The 19,072-nt window shown below is 40.7% G+C and overlaps 1 protein-coding gene across 3 annotated transcripts in view; it reads right to left on the reverse strand.

Moving 5' to 3' along the window:
• Window positions 1–7,746: 7,746 nt before the first annotated feature.
• The window catches only part of LOC117505473 (broad substrate specificity ATP-binding cassette transporter ABCG2-like), a 37,486-nt gene continuing 26,160 nt past the window's right edge, over window positions 7,747–19,072 (reverse strand). For all 3 annotated transcript variants that reach the window (XM_034165140.1, XM_034165138.1, XM_034165139.1), the window contains exons 13-19: window positions 18,833–18,915; window positions 18,622–18,711; window positions 17,517–17,641; window positions 17,189–17,343; window positions 16,282–16,371; window positions 8,969–9,027; window positions 7,747–8,074 (exon numbers count right to left, since the gene is read on the reverse strand). In XM_034165140.1, coding sequence (XP_034021031.1) covers window positions 7,927–8,074; window positions 8,969–9,027; window positions 16,282–16,371; window positions 17,189–17,343; window positions 17,517–17,641; window positions 18,622–18,711; window positions 18,833–18,915 — 750 coding nt within the window. In that variant the 3' untranslated portion in view covers window positions 7,747–7,926. The remainder of the gene's footprint in view (window positions 8,075–8,968; window positions 9,028–16,281; window positions 16,372–17,188; window positions 17,344–17,516; window positions 17,642–18,621; window positions 18,712–18,832; window positions 18,916–19,072) is intronic.

Below are 19,072 nucleotides of genomic sequence, written 5' to 3' on the forward strand. Positions count from 1 at the left end.
CTTTGATTTCACTTGGCTTCTCAATTGATGTTACAATAATAATGTTGCTTTTTGTTTTATAATTATTGTTGATTTAATATTTTTTTTAAAACACCCTTCACATTACTTGGACTCTGGGCTTTTGTTGAACCAACATTAAAAACAAAGATATTCTTTATACACAGTCACCAAATCCTCATATTTGAAAATCTGGAACCAATATGTAACCAGACAAATGTTACTTATTGTCAGGATTCAACTCACATGGAAAAATAAAACCAGACACTCACCGTGGAGAGTGTCGGGTCTGAGGACTTATGGTCTCATGGAGCACAGTGATTTTTTGGGACTGGTGGAGGATGGGGCGTCTGTGGACAGGGGTGCCGCCAAAGATTTTGGGCACCATGAAAAGAAATCTTCCTGGGCCACCCCCATATTATTTTGTCAGTATTTTAATTGTATTGGGGGCCTCTCTGGGCCCCTGTCAATCATGGGCCCCTAGAATCCTTCTCCTTATTCTCCCCTTTTTGGCACCCCGTTCTTGTATTCTGATGATAACAAAACCCACGATCCCCCTGACAGAGATCATGCTGCTTTTGGTAGGTATCACTGAACATTCAAGTTTCATGTGTCTGTTTTTGGTGATGGCTTGAAATGTTTTGGTTCTTTTACCCAACACCCACAACGAAATCCTCCATATATGTTCTTCAAGTGAAACATCCTGAGACATATACTGGTTCTACTTTATTTGTCCAACTATCAGGCACCTGCACTACGAGTCTTCTAGAAGATTTAAGACAACAGTACCCGTACCAGATCTTCAGCCAACAGAATGTAAGAACACCTGAGGACCACATGTTTGGTTGTTTCTGCTGGATTGTTCATATCCGAAGGACCTCTATTGCCAAAGTTATCAAGAACTCCACTAATGTCTGCAACCAAATATCAGCAGGATAGATGTGCTAGAAATAAGGAGATCAGCTTTAATACAGAGAATCAAAATGTAACGGTATCATTTCTAAGAGCCAGTGGAGTCACTCGACTCGTCTGAAGATAAGTCTGTTTTCTGACCACAGGATTGACAGATGTTCTTCTTGGCCCTCACTGGTAACTCGTCACTCTGTGATGTCATGCTACTGTCAAAAGCAGGTCCTCCTACTATTGGCTGGGCAACATAAATATTTAACTTTGGAAAAGATCCGCCTGTGCGCCTTCTACTGTTGGATAGGATGTGGTAGAGGAGATGAGCTTCAGGGACGGCACGACTGATGGTGATTGGTCCCCCAGGTGGTGGATGCTGTCTAATTGGTGCGTTATTGTTGTTCAAGGCCGGATTCACAGGTGGTGATTGGGTTGCTGGCTGTGTTGGTGAGTTCATCACCTACAAATAAGAGATTTAAAAAAGGAAAGTAAGGTAGTTCATTTTGTTAATTAGTTTTCCTGTGTATGCGGTTTGACATTCATATTAAACATGACTGTTACTATATCGATGGAAATTTATATTATTCTGATTAAACTGTGTCCAAAATGGCAACTGTTATCATACCAGTGAACAGTGCCAAGTCATACAATTAAAATAATGAATAAATACATAAAAGTTTGCTTTACAAAAAGTAATCTGTTCAAAAAAAGAGATGAATTTAGCTTGTAGCTAGTTGTAAAATGCTGCATCATTAGGGGTGGAGCTATACACGAGCTTAACAATTCGATACATATTGCAATATATCACATATCACAATTCAGTAAATAACAGGATATGATTACACAAACTGATACACATTGAGATACATTGAACACACCAGTCAATATGCATCAAACATAACAAACATGGTAGCTAGCTACTATATAGCCCAATTAATACAATGGCTCAACTAGCTTGGTTTTGGAGCTTTTCACTGGCTCACAAATGAGGTTTTTGGTACTAGATTTTGCAAGCAGAGCAGGTATTCTTATAACATCTATCCATTGGGTAATAACCCTGTTGTGTCTTATGATTTGCGGACGTTTGTGCTGGTTATACAGTCACAAATTGAGCTTTAAAAGGAGTTTTACTGTGGATATTTGCAACATTATAACAGCATGAATGTCGGTAAATCATCAGACACAAGGGGTTATTCCCATTCTAATCCAATTCCATCGCTTGCACAGTTTATTTTTCTGTAGGTAATTCGGTCGGCGAGGCATACAGCGGTCATAGCGCAGAGTAATCCATCAAATGTGAAAAGGTAATTCTGTATCAGAATCCACATCAATACTTTTTTATGGTAGTTTGAATTCACCCATTTCAGCGGCGGTGGCGGTATGCAACTTTCTCTCACTCTCAGCTAACAATGCTAACAGCTAGCAGTGCGCGCAGCCAGTGTTCTGTCAAATTATGCGTCTCATCACATAAATCAACAGTTCCGCGGCAATATTGTGCATGCATGCACATGCGCAGTTGCGCAGAAGACAGGAATGATATTTCATCAGAACGCCGGTGAGGGTGTGGACTAATACATCCAAATGTAAAACGGTCGAATATTTTGCCACCGTTACCCCGATGTTATATGGTCTGAAATCTCACACCATTAGCCAATCAGATTTGCAGAAAAAAATGTAATTGGATTAGAATAATAGGTTATTAGTCAGAAGTGTTTTTGTCTAAAGTGATGATTAGTTCAACGATACCTTCTCGGTGGTGGCCAAGTCTGAGATTTTGGCTTTAGTTGTTGCAGGAGGCGTGATGTTGGGTGTGCCGGTAGAGAAATTCCTGCAGGTTTCTTCTACAGCCCAACCATCAAGCTCTGGAAACTCAAAATCCACCAGAGCTGGGAGGAGCGGAGCTGTAGGAGGAGGAGGAGGAAGAGCCGGGAATTAGACCAACAGTATTTCCAAGTCAAGCTGGATATTTGTGCAGGATTTCGTGTGAGGAGTGATGTGATGGTGGTAACGTGGACGTGGCTTAGGCCTGCTTCATGCTTCTCTCTGAGACTTTTTTTAGCCTAAACAGCTGGTTGTATACTGTGTAGTTTTTGTGATTAATGATCCAACTACACCTCAGTCAAAGATTGGTGTTTGGTTTTGTTTGATCGGTAGAAGCTTGTTCTTTAGACCGAGGAACATCTTGAAGACTGAAGTAGTTAAACTGTTTTTGGCTAAGCTTTTGGATAACGTTTCTTCTGCTGGGATGACATCTTTGATAGTTCCTTTTGATTAAGCGTCATAATCGATTCCGTCCTCTTTTGGGTTTATGTTGCACAGACAGAACAATTAACTAAATCTTTATTGTAGCCAATCACCACCAAATATCTGTCAGATTAAAGTGTTTTAATACATATTTATGTTTTATATTTTGCATATTTCTTCATGAAAACCTTTGTGCTTTTTAGCTTCAAATCAACTCAGAAAAATACAGACTTTTTGTTGCATTTTATTACAGCGCAAGTCGAGTGACCACGAAATGTCCAACTAACTAAGAAAAGATGTTTAACTGTGCACACTAGCTGCCAAATTTCTTGAATTTAAAAAGAACAAAATGCACCTTTTGTATTATATCTAATTTGTTTTTTTTTACTGACCTGGAGTCATGTGGTGGCCGGGACCTCTGAGCAGGAAGACGAAGAACATCAGCCTGTAGGACATCACTACCCACTAGACAATTAACACCTTAACTATACGAGGGCCAACTCCAAACTGATTGAAGGAGACCTGAGAGGAGGAACATGATGATGGAGGGAAAAAAGGGCGGGAGGATATGGATAAAAGTCTAGACTGTAAAGTTTAGTTTGAGCGGATCCAACGTGGTTTGTGGTTCTGAGTTTCAACACAGTAAAACCTGTTAATCCTCACCGCATTTCAAGATTTATTTATTTGCTGAAGGATGACGGATTGTTGCCTTGGTGATGTTCTTCCACACACAAATGCAACACTTTATTTTTAATTATATCTGATCTGTTATTACTTATTTATCCCAAATGTCACAATAAACATCGCAGAATTTCTGAACGGAAGTTATATAAACCAACAGAAGGCTGGAACAAAACTTCAAAATTAATGAGGCAACAAGTTGCAATACCTGCCTCAACCACAGGGGCAATATCTGTAATGTATAATGTTATCAATGATTTATTTTACTGGCGGCTGACTGTTAGATACTTTGTTCAGTTCTTTTGGGCATTTTTTGCAACTAGGGTGGTGTAATTTTTCCTGATAATCTGAACAGGATCTCAGATTAACTGTATTACCTGCTTAATTATGAAAATACTCAACTGGAACAATAACAAAATGAAAATGGCAAAACTATTTTTTTCTTTTTTCCCCTTCTAATCTGAAGTTCGCCCATAACGACACCACAGTGTGGCTTCACAGTGACAAAGCACCGGACTAAAATCACCAACAAGACAAAGAATGTATTCTATTGTCAACCTGAGAATATGCAAAGCAAATCTGCCACAGTGGATTAACATAATTTAATCTGAAATCAACTACTCAAATAATTGTTTTAAATTATGTTTGATTTTACACCTGCTCTAATATATGCATGCTCATGACACATATATACTCACATATTCAGCACATCAAACTATTTCATAAATGAAATAAGAGTAACAGCACGGTGGTGCTGGAGGAAGGAGGCAGCTCAGCTGCTTCACCTCTGGGAGCTTTGGTGGCGGCAACTATAAATGATCTACTTGCATGTTTTGTGCACATATTCTTTTGCTCACCAGTTAAATCCATCACCTAAACAACACACCAGACTCCAGCATAACCAGCTCTTAAAGGCAATGATAGATGGCAGTCTGATTGGTTAAATTCATGTTCCGTTGAAAACATAGCCATGATTCAGTGCACTGTGACTTAATTACTGTGTAAATACCAAAGTGGATTTGGACACGTCACAAATGCACATGCATTAGTAAAGATATTACATAGTCAAGATTGGACCCAATGTGTCTAAAATAGATTTTGAAATGAGGCGCAATAACAATAAGCATAATTTTCTTTTTCTTTTTCTTTTTTTTTTTTTTTACCAAATATTGGGTCAGCTTTAATTTTCTACCCCTTTTCAACTTGAAATTGTCCCTTTTTTGCCCATTTTTGCAGTTGTAACCCCATAACGCCGTAACTTTCACTCATAGATAGTATACTATACCTTTTTGGAACCCTTGTGACAAATAATGTTGCATATTTAAACATGACTGGAACATTTTTAAGTTCTGACTGCTGTGTAATCCCTCATTGACCGTACCCAACTATGGCTACCTCTCTGGGAAGGTTATCGTATACATTTGAGACTGTACTCTCCAAATCATGCTCATGTGGAATTTCCCAACCAGACTTTTTTTTTTATCTTTCTTACCAAACCTCAAAACAATTTGTGTCCGTTCATTGCAGCATGATGGATTAACCATTAATTTACAGTTTTGGAGACGCTAAAGAGATTAAATTTAGGAATGATTAGTTCAGCCAGTTTTCTCAAGAGATAGTGAACAGGCAGACTTGCACGCCCACTTTGACTGCACAAACACGACGCCAACCAGATATCTGTGGCCTCTGGATGCGCCACGGCGGTGTTTCTGAGTACTGAGTCACTGAATAAACTGGTGGAATGTGGATTACTTGCTACACAGCTTCCTGTCTACAGGCCTCAGCTGTTACTCAGGTAAATCAGGGGTTTTCCTCATATCAGCTTCTGGGAATTTAGAGGTGTGGCTATATAGTATGCATCATGTGATTGCTGTCATGCCCACAGATTTATGTTAATCCTAATTATGGCACCACAATTCAACTAAAACATCTTTTCCACCCATCTTTATTTAGTCTTCAGTCAAACCTTGAAAAATGCTGTAAGAATAAATCATGATACTATAATTGTAAAGGATATATTTACTGGCTCGTCACAAATTAGATAAGCAATATTTGCATTGTGGAGCTAATCATAATAAATATCCAAAATTACAACTACCTTGTGAATTTTTTATTATACCTAGTGTTACTCAAACAACAAATGTTATTAAAGTACATTTGAATCTTAAAATGGCTTCAACAAGCTAACTAACCAAGCTAGCTAGCTGCCTTAGCGAACCACTAACTGCTGGGCTAGGCTAGTTAGCATGCTAGGTGACTAGCCACCCACAAATGTTCAGTTACATGTTTAGGAACATACAGATTTAAAGGTGCAAATATTTTAAGGACTAAAGTGGTCACCGCCGTTGATTGAACCAGACAGTAACGAGTAGCTCGGGCCGCCATTTTGATACAGGTATTGAATGTTTGTGATATTTTTGTCATTTGGTGCATGAAAATATCACAGAACAGCTTGATCTTCACTTGTTTGTTTGTTTTGTTTGTTTTTGTTTGTTTTTTCTTATGTGACGTGGCCTCATATTTTAAGGCTAGTTTTAGATTATTATTATTATTATTATTATTATTATTCACTGGCAGGTTTGATGGATAATTACTGTGCTAGCTAAATAAATTTGCTTTCTAATTAGCACACAATCACTGTATTTTAATTCAACAGTTAATTCTGCAAAGGGTTTTTTGTTGTCTGTTTTTGATATGAGAGTTTTGTACTGTTCCATTTTGCTTAACAATTTAGTTATTCAACGGCGACCTTGTAATTATCTGTGCTAAATTCCACCTTTTCGATCACTGATATCAACACAAATAAAGATTTGGCACTGAAGCATTTTTTTTTCTTTAATGACAGAAATCATTGGGTATTAATAAATGGGAAGTGACAATACAAAAAAAAAATTAAATTGTTAGTTGCATAAATTCAGTACTTTATTTTGATGTAGCTAAAATATATTTGTTAAAATGTTCTATGGCTACTTAATGTGCAAAAAAGTTTCATCTCAGTGCTAGAAAATTCAGAGGATTGCATGCATGTATGTAAATAAGGAATAAATATGGTCATAATAACAAAACAGCTGAGTTATAGAAAATGACACTATGTGACAGTATCAGCACAGTTAAAAACTTTAAATTCATCTTGGAAAAAAAAATTATTTATGAAATGTTAAAACTCAGTTAAGGGCGTACATTTACATACACCTTAGCTAAAAGCTCTCAAATTCAATATTCCAAAAATGAACATGTTCCATTTTAAGAGAGCTTCAATGTTATATTTTCAGTGTGTTCAGAGAGTTTATATAATCCAAGTTAACTACCTCTTTAAACAGCATGAAAAATTCTAGAACATTCCAAAAATTGATGGAATTACTTTTAAAAAACATGTGAATTGCTGATTGTTGTGAACTGGGAAATCTTTGGGTGTATTTAGGGGTCTTTCTGAATAACAAGTGCCTCTCTGCCTTTATAAGCCAGTAGGGGGAATCAAATTAATTAAGATATGCACTCCTTCATAAGAAAAATATCCTATGTAATCAAGGTAAGAGTTTGAAGTAATCGTGATATTGATTTGAAAGCATATCACCCAGTGATAGACTCCGTAGCAAAGTTTGAGATCTCCACAGGTATGGTTCCTCCAAAGAAACCTCTCTCCAAAAAATAAAATAAAATAAAAATTCAAGGTTACATGAACAACTGTATGTCTAATACACAAAAACATAAGATACCTGGAGCTATGTATCGTAGAGTTCATATCATTGTGGTCACTGATACACTGGAATATGAGCAGTTGGGGAAAACTGAGTTTGAACGTTTTTCACCAAAGTGTATCTTAACTTATGGCCACAACTGTAAGAACTAGTACTATAGTAGTCATGTAAGCAACTCGTGTATGGCTCTTTGCCTTGCTCAAAGGCGTGAAGTGGAAGATGAGTTGTTGATTTTCCAGTTCCAAGAGGTATTCAGACCTCATTGCTTGATAGCAGGTCTAGGATTTGGTGCTGTTGCCAGAGAAGATGGACTTCCATCAAGGTTTAATGTTGGTGGTCTTGGTTTGATGGTTTGGGACCCTTTTGGTGAGGCTCAGTTTGTGGTTGGTGGACAGGTGCAGGTTCAGGTGAACTTCTTGATGAAGTGCAGTTTGAGGTAAGCGATGGTGAGGAAGCAGATGGTCATGACGCCCAGAGCCACATGGTTCTGACAGAAGCCCCAGGTGGAGTAGTCCACTCCCTGTTGCATCAGATGTTGTTCCCCTGTGTAACTGGACAAATGCCACAAATATTTGTCTTTAATCACAGTCAGACTACAACTACCCAGGCTGTCATCTTACTCAGCAAGCTCAAATTTCAGTTAGCTATCCAAGCTAATTGGTTTTGGTGCAGAACTACTGTGACTGGACTCATCTATAGGGTGACCAAAGGTCCTGTTTTCTCAGGACATATCCTGTTTTCACGTCTTGTCCGGCTGTCCTGTTTTTTTTTTTGTTTTTTTTTAAGAAAGTGATGACAGTGTCCTGGTTGTCATTGTTTTTGGTACTGGTAGTTGGCGGAATGGGTCATCTTTGTTTATATTACACCCAAAACAAGTACTGATGAGATGATCATGTCTCACCATTGAAATAATCAAGTTATTTAGCCACTACATAACGCTTTAGGTCGTATTAGAAGCCCCAAACTCTTGACAGAATAGTGACAGAATGGCAGAATAGGAACTTGTGTGGTGACTTCTAGTGTAAGTGAGGGTAAATATTCCAATATGGCGACCTGCTATTCCGGTGATTAGTGCTAATTGGGACAGAAAAGAGATAAGTTTGTGTTTGAACATGACGGGAGGGCATTATCTTGAGACTGGTTATCAATACCTTGAGAGTAGGGGGCAGAGTAAGGTGCTGTTGTGTCAATCATTCCGTCAATTGTATTATCATTCTGGTTCTGCCAACCGTTTCGGTTCCATGATTAATACCCGCTGCCAACTGAGTATCATTTGAGTATTTCATTGCCGGGCTGAGTGTCCTGGTTTTCGGTAATCAAAATATGGTCACCCTACTCATCTAGCCAGATCCTTCTTAAACACTTGGTAACTAGCTAATTGCAGAAGTCTCACTTGACATCTGACTATGAACTCCAGCAATCAGTTTTGCATTTGAGTGTCTTACATGGTGTCATTTGGGTCCATTCGGAATCTCAACCCCACAAACTCGTTAATCTGCAGAGCCTGAAGAGACGAAAACACAACACATTATCAGGCGTTTGAATAACGCAACTCAAAATCCACCTCACCAAAGCCAAGTTGAGGAATGTGAAGTATGCATTTTATTCACTTAAACTTTCATCAGTAGAGGAGAGATTTTCAAAAGATGGATGTTTAAAGAAACAACAAATTTAATCTAACACCTTCCACCAAGTGCAGGTTGGATTTATGTCACATTTCTTCAGCAGATGTAAATGAAGAATGGATCACAATCATGATAAATTTTCAGTAGGAGTATGCTTTAGTTTAATTTTATAATTGTGGTTAAAAGCAAATAACAGAGAAGTGCATTGTTTGTTATTTCATCATTATTTTGAAAAGAAGTAACGGGTTAAAGACCAGAGAGACGTTTAGACTCAACTGGTGGAATGAAGTGGTCCTCACAGAAAGGGCACAGGTTCTCCCGTTTTCCCTGTCATTGTCATCATGTTTCTTGGGTTGCATTGGGATATCCCAATTCTAGAACTTCAAATAGCGATACCACAGAAAATACTCAATATTCAGTACCATTTTAAATACAAAGGGGGAAAACCTTACCTGTATTTTATATAGCTCGTGGACAAAAAGAATAAATTTTTTTTGGTTGTCTGAGAACCCCCCCCCCCCCCCCCCCCGTTGTTTTTCAAGTTCAAATGAACAGTTTTGAAAGTTACGAACTTATGTTTTATGAGCCATATTTGCAACATTGATACAAGTGTGAAGCTGTTAGCAGACCTGGAAGTCATGGGTTCTACACCAGATAACCTTTAAATGAGACAAAGGATGATCCACCCTGTGACTTTTTCTTTGGCCAGCTTTCATTTTTATTGCCAACTGTTGTGTTGTCTCATGGCTGGTTGTCTCTGATTCCACTGTATGGCATAGCGAGATGCTATGGGTGCTACGGAGCACTGGTTCTTCATCTGCTCTGAACCAAAAGGAAACTGTTGCAAATGAGTATCTAAACTGATGGTAATTTTTGGTATTATTTGTACCTGAGTATAGAATAACCAATGTTGGTCTGTAATCTTCACATGCCTTAACTAAAGCACTCCCTCTGCTGAATCACCTCTAAATTATTTACACATTATTCACTTTGCGTGTTTTTAGGAATCTGCTAGCTTAGCGCAGCTACTAGCTCTTAGCCGGTTTAGCATGGCGGCTTCTCCTGTCTCTCCCGCACTTTTCTGCTCTGGGTGTGAAATGTTTAGTTATTCCTCAGCCTTCTTTAGCAGTAATGGTACTTGTAATAAGTGTAGCTTATTTGTAGCTTTGGAGGCCAGGCTGGGCGAATTGGAGACTCGGCTCTGCACCTTGGAAAATCCTACAGCTAGCCAGGCCCCTGTAGTCGGTGCGGACCAAGGTAGCTTAGCCGCCGTTAGTTCCCTCCCGGCAGATCCCGAGCAGCCGGGAAAGCAGGCCAACTGGGTGACTGTGAGGAGGAAGCGTAGTTCTAAACAGAAGCCCCATGTACACCGCCAACCCGTTCACATCTCTAACCGTTTTTCCCCACTCGGCGACACACCCGTTGAGGATCAAACTCTGGTTATTGGTGACTCTGTTTTGAGAAATGTGAAGTTAGCGACACCAGCAACCATAGTCAACTGTCTTCCAGGGGCCAGAGCAGGCGACATTGAAGGAAATTTGAAACTGCTGGCTAAGGCTAAGCGTAAATTTGGTAAGACTGTAATTCACGTCGGCAGTAATGACACCCGATTACGCCAATCGGAGGTCACTAAAATTAATATTGAATCAGTGTGTAACTTTGCAAAAACAATGTCGGACTCTGTAGTTTTCTCTGGGCCCGTCCCCAATCGGACCGGGAGTGACATGTTTAGCCGCATGTTCTCCTTGAATTGCTGTCTGTCTGAGTGGTGTCCAAAAAATGAGGTGGGCTTCATAGATAATTGGCAAAGCTTCTGGGGAAAACCTGGTCTGTTAGGAGAGACGGCATCCATCCCACTTTGGATGGAGCAGCTCTCATTTCTAGAAATCTGCCAATTTTCTTAAATCCTCCAAACCGTGACTATCCAGGGTTGGGACCAGGAAGCAGAGTTGTAGTCTTACACACCTCTCTGCAGCTTCTCTCCCCCTGCCATCCCCTCATTACCCCATCCCCGTAGAGACGGTGCCTGCTCCCAGACCACCAACAACCAGTAAAAATCTATTTAAGCATAAACATTCAAAAAGAAAAAATAATATAGCACCTTCAACTGCACCACAGACTAAAACAGTTAAATGTGGTCTATTAAACATTAGATCTCTCTCTTCTAAGTCCCTGTTAGTAAATGATATAATAATGGATCAACATATTGATTTATTCTGCCTTACAGAAACCTGGTTACAGCAGGATGAATATGTTAGTTTAAATGAGTCAACACCCCCGAGTCACACTAACTGCCAGAATGCTCGTAGCATGGGCCTAGGCAGAGGATTAGCAGCAATCTTCTACTCCAGCTTATTAATTAATCAAAAACCCAGACAGAGCTTTAATTCATTTGAAAGCTTGTCTCTTAGTCTTGTCCATCCAAATTGGAAATCCCAAAAACCAGTTTTATTTGTTGTTATCTATCGTCCTCCTAGTCGTACTGTGAGTTTCTCTGTGAATTTTCGGACCTTTTGTCTGACTTAGTGCTTAGCTTAGATAAGATAATTATAGTCGCCGATTTTAACATCCACACAGATGCTGAGAATGACAGCCTCAACACTGCATTTAATCTATTGTTAGACTTGATTGGCTTTGCTCAAAATGTAAATGAGTCCACCCACCACTTTAATCATACCTTAGATCTTGTTCTGACTTATGGTATGGAAGTTGAAGACTTAACAGTATTCCCTGAAAACCCCCTTCTGTCTGAACATTTACATTTACTCTGATGGACTACCCAGTAGTGGGGAATAAGTTTCATTACAGTAGAAGTCTTTCAGAAAGCGCTGTAACTAGGTTTAAGGATATGATTCCTTCTTTATGTTCTCTAATGCCATATACCAACACAGGGCAGAGTACCTACCTAAACTCTGTGAGTGAGATAGATTATCTCGTCAATAGTTTTATATCCTCATTGAGGACAACTTTGGATGCTGTAGCTCCTCTGAACAAGAGAGCCTTAAATCAGAAGTGCCTGACTCCGTGGGATAACTCACAAACTCGCAGCTTAAAGCAGATAACCCGTAAGTTGGAGAGGAAATGGCGTCTCACTAATTTAGAAGATCTTCACTTAGCCTGGAAAAAAGAGTCTGTTGCTCTATAAAAAAAGCCCTCCGTAAAGCTAGGACATCTTACTACTCATCACTAATTGAAGAAAATAAGAACAACCCTAGGTTTCTTTTCAGCACTGTAGCCAGGCTGACAAAGAGTCAGAGCTCTATTGATGTTGTGTGGGCCGCCAGAAGAGGAGGTACTGCTGGCCCACCACCAGAGGGCGCCCTGTCTGGAGTGCGGGCTCCAGGCACCAGAGGGCACAGCCGCCTCACAGGAGCAGCCAGGGTGACAGCTGTCACGCATCACCTGCAACAGCTGTTACCAATCATCTGATCAGCAGGGGTACATCAGCAGGACGACGTCTCCACCTCTTTGCCGAGATATCGTTCTACCTGGAAGGTAACATTCTCAGCTAACTGTGTGACAGTAACCTTTTGTGACTTTTGTGCGTTGTATAACAGACTCCTTTTCCAACAAGAGGTGGAGGTAGTTTTCCTGCCGTGCGGATTGCTGGGTGCAAACGCGCCCACATTTAATTGTTCCTTTGTTCCTCGCCAGCAGTACCAGGTCCGACACGCGGAGGCAGTGGCCACCTGGGAATTCGGGACTTGGCGGCTCCAGTATTCCGGGGTCTGGTGGCGAGGAAATCGTGTGGTTCCGGTTCTGCTTTGGACAGACGTCTCCTATCTTCGAGCCTACCCACACGACACCTTTTGTGATTTGGCTTTTTGTCCATTGTTGTAATCTGTTGCATTTGTTGTGCCCATTCACAACAGTAAGTGTTGTTATTTGACTTCCTCCATTGTCCGTTCATTTGCGCCCCCTGTTGTGGGTCCGTGTACCTACACTTTCCCAACAATTGAGCCGAATATTCCTTTAACTTTAACTAGTAATGACTTCATGACTTTCTTTGCTAATAAAATTTTAACTATTAGAGAAAAAATTACTCATAACCATCCCAAAGACATATCGTTCTCTTGGCTGCTTTCAGTGATGCCGGTAGTTGGGTTAGACTCTTTCTCTCCGATTGATCTGTCTGAGTTATTTTCATTAGTTACTTCCCCCAAACCATCAACATGTCTATTAGACCCCATTCCTACCAGGCTGCTCAAGGAAGCCCTACCATTATTAATGCTTCGATCTTAAATATGATCATCTGTCTTTATTAGTTGGCTACGTACCACAGGCTTTTAAGGTGGTAGTAATTAAACCATTACTTAAAAAGCCATCACTTGACCCAGCTATCTTAGCTAATTATAGGCCAATCTCCAACCTTCCTTTTCTCTCAAAAATTCTTGAAAGGGTAGTTGTAAAACAGCTAACTGATCAACTGCAGAGGAATGGTCTATTTGAAGAGTTTCAGTCAGGTTTTAGAATTCATCATAGTACAGAAACAGCATTAGTGAAGGTTACAAATGTGTTGTGAAAGTGTTGGAACACGGACCCACAACAGGGGGCGCAAATGAACGGACAATGGAGGAAGTCAAATAGCACTTTTACTGTTGTGAAATAAGCACAACAAGCACGACAGATCACAATAGAAAATAATAAAGTCAATTCACAAAGGTGTCATGTGGGCAGGCTCGAAGATAGAAGACGTCTGTCCAAAGCAGAACCGGAACCACACGATTTCCTCCGCCACCGAACCCCGGGGATACTGGAGCTGCCAAGTCCCGAACTCCCAGATGGCCACTGCCTCCGCTTGTCGGATCTGGTACTGCTGGCGAGGAACAAAAACAGTTAGATGTGGGTGCGTTTGCACCCAGCAACACGGATGGTGAAAAAAACCACCTCCACCTCTTGTCAGGAAAATGTGAGTACTTATCAAAAAAAGGTTCAGTACAGTCTCCAGCTGCAAGTACTCACCAACCACTGTCAAAACACAAGCAACAAAGTCACTGTCTGAAAGACAACACAACGGCTGAGTTCGTTACCTCCTCGGTAGAACGATATCTCGGCAAAGAGGTGGAGATGACGTCTTGCTGATATACCGATGCAGATCAGATGAGTGGTGACAGCTGTCATAGGTGATGAGTGTCAGCTGTCACCCCGGCTGCTCCTGTGAGGCGGCAGCGCCCTCTGGTGCCTGGAGCCCGCACTCCAGGCAGGGTGCCCTCTGGTGGTGGTGGGCCAGCAGTACCTCCTCTTCAGCGGCCCACACAAAATGATCTTCTTATGGCCTCAGACAGTGGACTCATCTCTGTGCTTGTTCTGTTAGACCTCAGTGCTGCTTTGTTACTGTTGACCATAAAATTTTATTACAGAGATTAGAGCATGCCATAGGTATTAAAGGCACTGCGCTGCGGTGGTTTGAATCATATTATCTAATAGTTACAATTTGTTCATGTAAATGGGGAATCTTCTTCACAGACTAAGGTTAACTATGGAGTTCCACAAGGTTCTGTGCTAGGACCAATTTTATTCACTTTATACATGCTTCCCTTAGGCAGTATTATTAGACAGCATTGCTTAAATTTTCATTGTTACACAGATGATACTCAGCTTTATCTATCCATGAAGCCAGAAGACACACACCAATTAGCTAAACTGCAGGATTGTCTTACAGACATAAGGACTTGGATGACCTCTAATTTCCTGCTTTTAAACTCAGATAAAACTGAAGTTATTGTACTTGGCCCCACAAATCTTAGAAACATGGTGTCTAACCAGATCCTTACTCTGGATGGCATTACCCTAACCTCTAGTAATACTGTGAGAAATCTTGGAGTCATTTTTGATCAGGATATGTAATTCAATGCACATATTAAACAAATATGTAGGACTACTTTTTTGCATTTGCGCAATATCTCTAAAATTAGAAAGGTCTTGTCTCAGAGTGATGCTGAAAAACTAATTCATGCATTTATTTCCTCTAGGCTGGACTATTTTAATTCATTATTATCAGGTTGTCCTAAAAGTTCCCTGAAAAGCCTTCAGTTAATTCAAAATGCTGCAGCTAGAGTACTGACAGGGACTAGAAGGAGAGAGCATATCTCACCCATATTGGCCTCTCTTCATTGGCTTCCTGTTAATTCTAGAATAGAATTTAAAATTCTTCTTCTTACTTATAAGGTTTTGAATAATCAGGTCCCATCTTATCTTAGGGACCTCATAATTCCATATCACCCCAATAGAGTGCTTTGCTCTCAGACTGCAGGCTTACTTGTAGTTCCTAGGGTTTGTAAGAGTAGAATGGGAGGCAGAGCCTTCAGCTTTCAGGCTCCTCTCCTGTGGAACCAGCTCCCAATTCAGATCAGGGAGACAGACACCCTCTCTACTTTTAAGATTAGGCTTAAAACTTTCCTTTTTGCTAAAGCTTATAGTTAGGGCTGGATCAGGGACCTGAACCATCCCTTAGTTTATGCTGCTATAGACTTAGACTGCTGGGGGGTTCCATGATGCACTGAGTGTTTCTTTCTCTTTTGCTCTGTATGCACCACTCTGCATTTAATCATTAGTGATTGATCTCTGCTCCCCTCCACAGCATGTCTTTTTTCCTGGTTCTCTCCCTCAGCCCCAACCAGTCCCAGCAGAAGACTGCCCCTCCCTGAGCCTGGTTCTGCTGGAAGTTTCTTCCTGTTAAAAGGGAGTGTTTTCCTTCCCACTGTCGCCAAGTGCTTGCTCACAGGGGTCGTTTTGACAGTTGGGGTTTTTACGTAATTATTGTATGGCTTTGCCTTGCAATATGAAGCGCCTTGGGGCAACTGTTTGTTGTGATTTGGCGCTATATAAATGAAATTGATTTGATTTGATTTGATTTATCTATGGATACTGTGACACACTTGACCAATGATTACACCAGACTGGTATGTTAGTCAGGACGTCCGAGTTGGAATGTTTTATAATTTTCTTCATATGTTCTTATGTCATTTATCATTAAATGAAACTGTTGGGCTCTTAGACAGTTTTTATGGGTCAAGTATTGATGTCTGAACAGATTATAGGCTGATCAAATTATAAACATTTATTCTTGACATTGTGGAAGACCAATGTAAGCATAACTTAAGTTGGATTTTCAGAGTGAAAAAGTTACGTACACTGAAGCCGTATCGTGGGATACTGAAGTATTTTAGCCACACTAGCCAGCTGGCGATGGAGGGAAGATTCACCAGTAAACCTGCAAAGATCTAAACAGTTTGAGAAATTAAGACATTTAATTTGTTTGTTATTCAAGGCACGACAAATAATTCAAACTGTCTGTACAATTTTCCTTTTTAAATAAAAATTTGTATTTTAGAATTCGTTTTGGTTCTTGTGCCAGAACTGGTGAAGTGTTTTTACGAAGAGTCCTGTACTTGGGGGGTCATCCATCAAGAACGTGTCTCTATAGGTGAAAGTGTTGAACTTTTTCAGAGAGTCACATATGTTGACAGTGACATTCGTATCTTTGGGACCTTGGCCTTTGACACTGAGACATCTGGGAAGAGTTTGACTTCATTGGACAAAGATGCTTGGCAATGTTGACATCTCTGTTGCTGTGACTGAAGACACAACTGGTGGCTTTTGCACATGGACACTGTAGTGCAATCCAGCATGCAGGTGCCTTATCGTGAGGCTATGAGGGTCATTGGTGTCCGTGCTTAACCCTGGATACCTCCCAGCTATAAATGGGTACCAGTAATGGACTGGCACAATGCAAAAGAAGTGTCCTGTCCAAAGACACAGACAGGTACCACAACCAGGAATCAAAATTTAGTCATATTTGTAGTCCAGCTTCTATCCCACTTGTCTACCTGGTTTGCAAGGCCAAAGGAATGCTCACAAATCACCTGGCTGTGGAGGATGGACCTTTGGACTACCTGGGACATTGTAAGACATGGTCGATGCAGCAACAGCATGGCCCAAACCTGACCTGAGCTATTCTTTTGTGCACTCTGTATCAGTAACTTGTATGATTTGAACAAAAACCCATGTGGATCATAACCAGGTGTGGCAGTGAGTCACCATCATGAAGACGAAGGTGATGGTCATGAAGATGTTGGCGATGGCCACCACGGTCTGGTCAGCTGAGATGGCGAGAGTCATAGAGGTGGCCGTGTAGCTAACCAGCATCACGCTCAACATGAAACAGAAGAAGGCGGTGACTGTCTGCTTCAGACCTAAACACAAACTTTTTTTAGCCATGAAAGGTTATTTTATTTTCACAGTAAATCCTACTTAGGCCCCGAGGCCAACTGCATATCAGAGTTGAAAGTAAATAAGCTTGTTGTGCATAGGGTAAACAAAATGTTTCAATCTGAAAATGTGTCCTGAAGTAACTGTCTCCACCCACCAATCATGAAGTACGTCACGCAGCTAAAGATGATGGCGGGCATGGTCCTCAGCGTGATGATGTCAGACAGCATCTTGGACAGAAAGTAAACGGAGAGCCTGTAGTAGCCACTGATGTATTCATGACTGCAGAGAGAGAAACTGATCCATAAACCTGATCTGGATTCCCCAACCTGGTCTCACTTTTTTTTTTTCATGCCCCGTCACACAAAGCGCCTGCTTTTCGTGACATGTTTTTTAGTTTTATTTTGCTGTTTATACTCTTCCCCTTCTCGTAACTCTAACTATATTGTGTATGTTTTTCCTTACCACTAGTAAGATTAGACCTTACTTGTGTGAAGCACCTTGAGGCAACTTTGTTGTAATTTGGCACTATATAAATGAAAATAAATTGAAATTGAACTGAAACTGAAAAACTATAACCATAGTGTAAGTGTCTGCCCGCCCCAAATGTTAGCCATGACCCCCGCAGATGCCCCCCCTTCACACCACATTGTGTGCCCTCTGTCACAAAATGAATTTGTGCCCCTGTTACTGTCAGGATTGTGGGGTTTTGTTTGGTATTTTATTGGTTTGGATATATGTTGTATTGTTTTGGATTTGTTTGTTACCTTTTGCTTGGGTTTTAGTGTCACTTCTCACTCTTGTCTGTCTCTTGAGTCTTTGGTGGTGGGTGGTTCTTTCCCTGTTGCCATGTTCCTCTCTGGAACTTTTCTGCACATCTGTTCTCAATCAACCACTCATCACTCCCTGTATTTAAACCCCTTGTCTCCCTCACTTCCCCGCCAGATTGTTGCACTTCATGCCTTCGCTTCCAGCTCTGTATTTTGCTCTGTTCTCAACCCGTTTTTGCCTTGCTGTGTTTTTTTGACTACCTGCTTGGTTTTTTTGGACCTTTTTTTGCCTAATGTTTCTGATACTGTTACTGATTCTGGACTACTTTTCCATGTACTGTTTTTTTGTCTGTTCACCCAGTAAAGCCTGGGTAAACCCAACTTTGTCCCACGAACTGCCGTGAGACTGGGTTGGATTCCCACATTGTCAATTCTGACAAGATCTGAAGAGTTGGACAGTGTTTGTGTCTACATCAGTCATGTCAGACTCACATGAAAAGTTTTCTCTCTGCAATGAAGAGTTCGGCAGCTGAAAGGGAACTGAAACACTGATTGACTGTGATGAAGAATAGCGCACCCATCCTGGGAACACACAATAAAAAAAAGATCCAGGACACATTCTGACCAAGTGCAAAAACTGCAAGTATCACTTTATCCACCAGAGTTTTGGTACGTGACAAAGGCTAGAGGAGGACCCAAGAACCTGTTTTGCATTCCGCTCCGATCCTCTTGCACGTCAAAGAAAATGAATCCTGTGATCAGAGCGAGGAAGAGGGTTACTGCCAGCTGCAGAAAATAAAAACACAGAAGAGCAAGTGAAAGTGGGTATGAGAAATGTGGTGACAAGATGGTTTTTCACAGTATGGAGCGAAACTAGCTCGATTGCGAGAACTTTGGCCACATGGTCAAGCAGATTATGTGGTAATGCTGGGCTGCTACATGA

The sequence above is a fragment of the Thalassophryne amazonica genome, chromosome 23 (assembly GCF_902500255.1).
Source record: "Thalassophryne amazonica chromosome 23, fThaAma1.1, whole genome shotgun sequence".
Lineage (NCBI taxonomy): Eukaryota > Metazoa > Chordata > Actinopteri > Batrachoidiformes > Batrachoididae > Thalassophryne > Thalassophryne amazonica.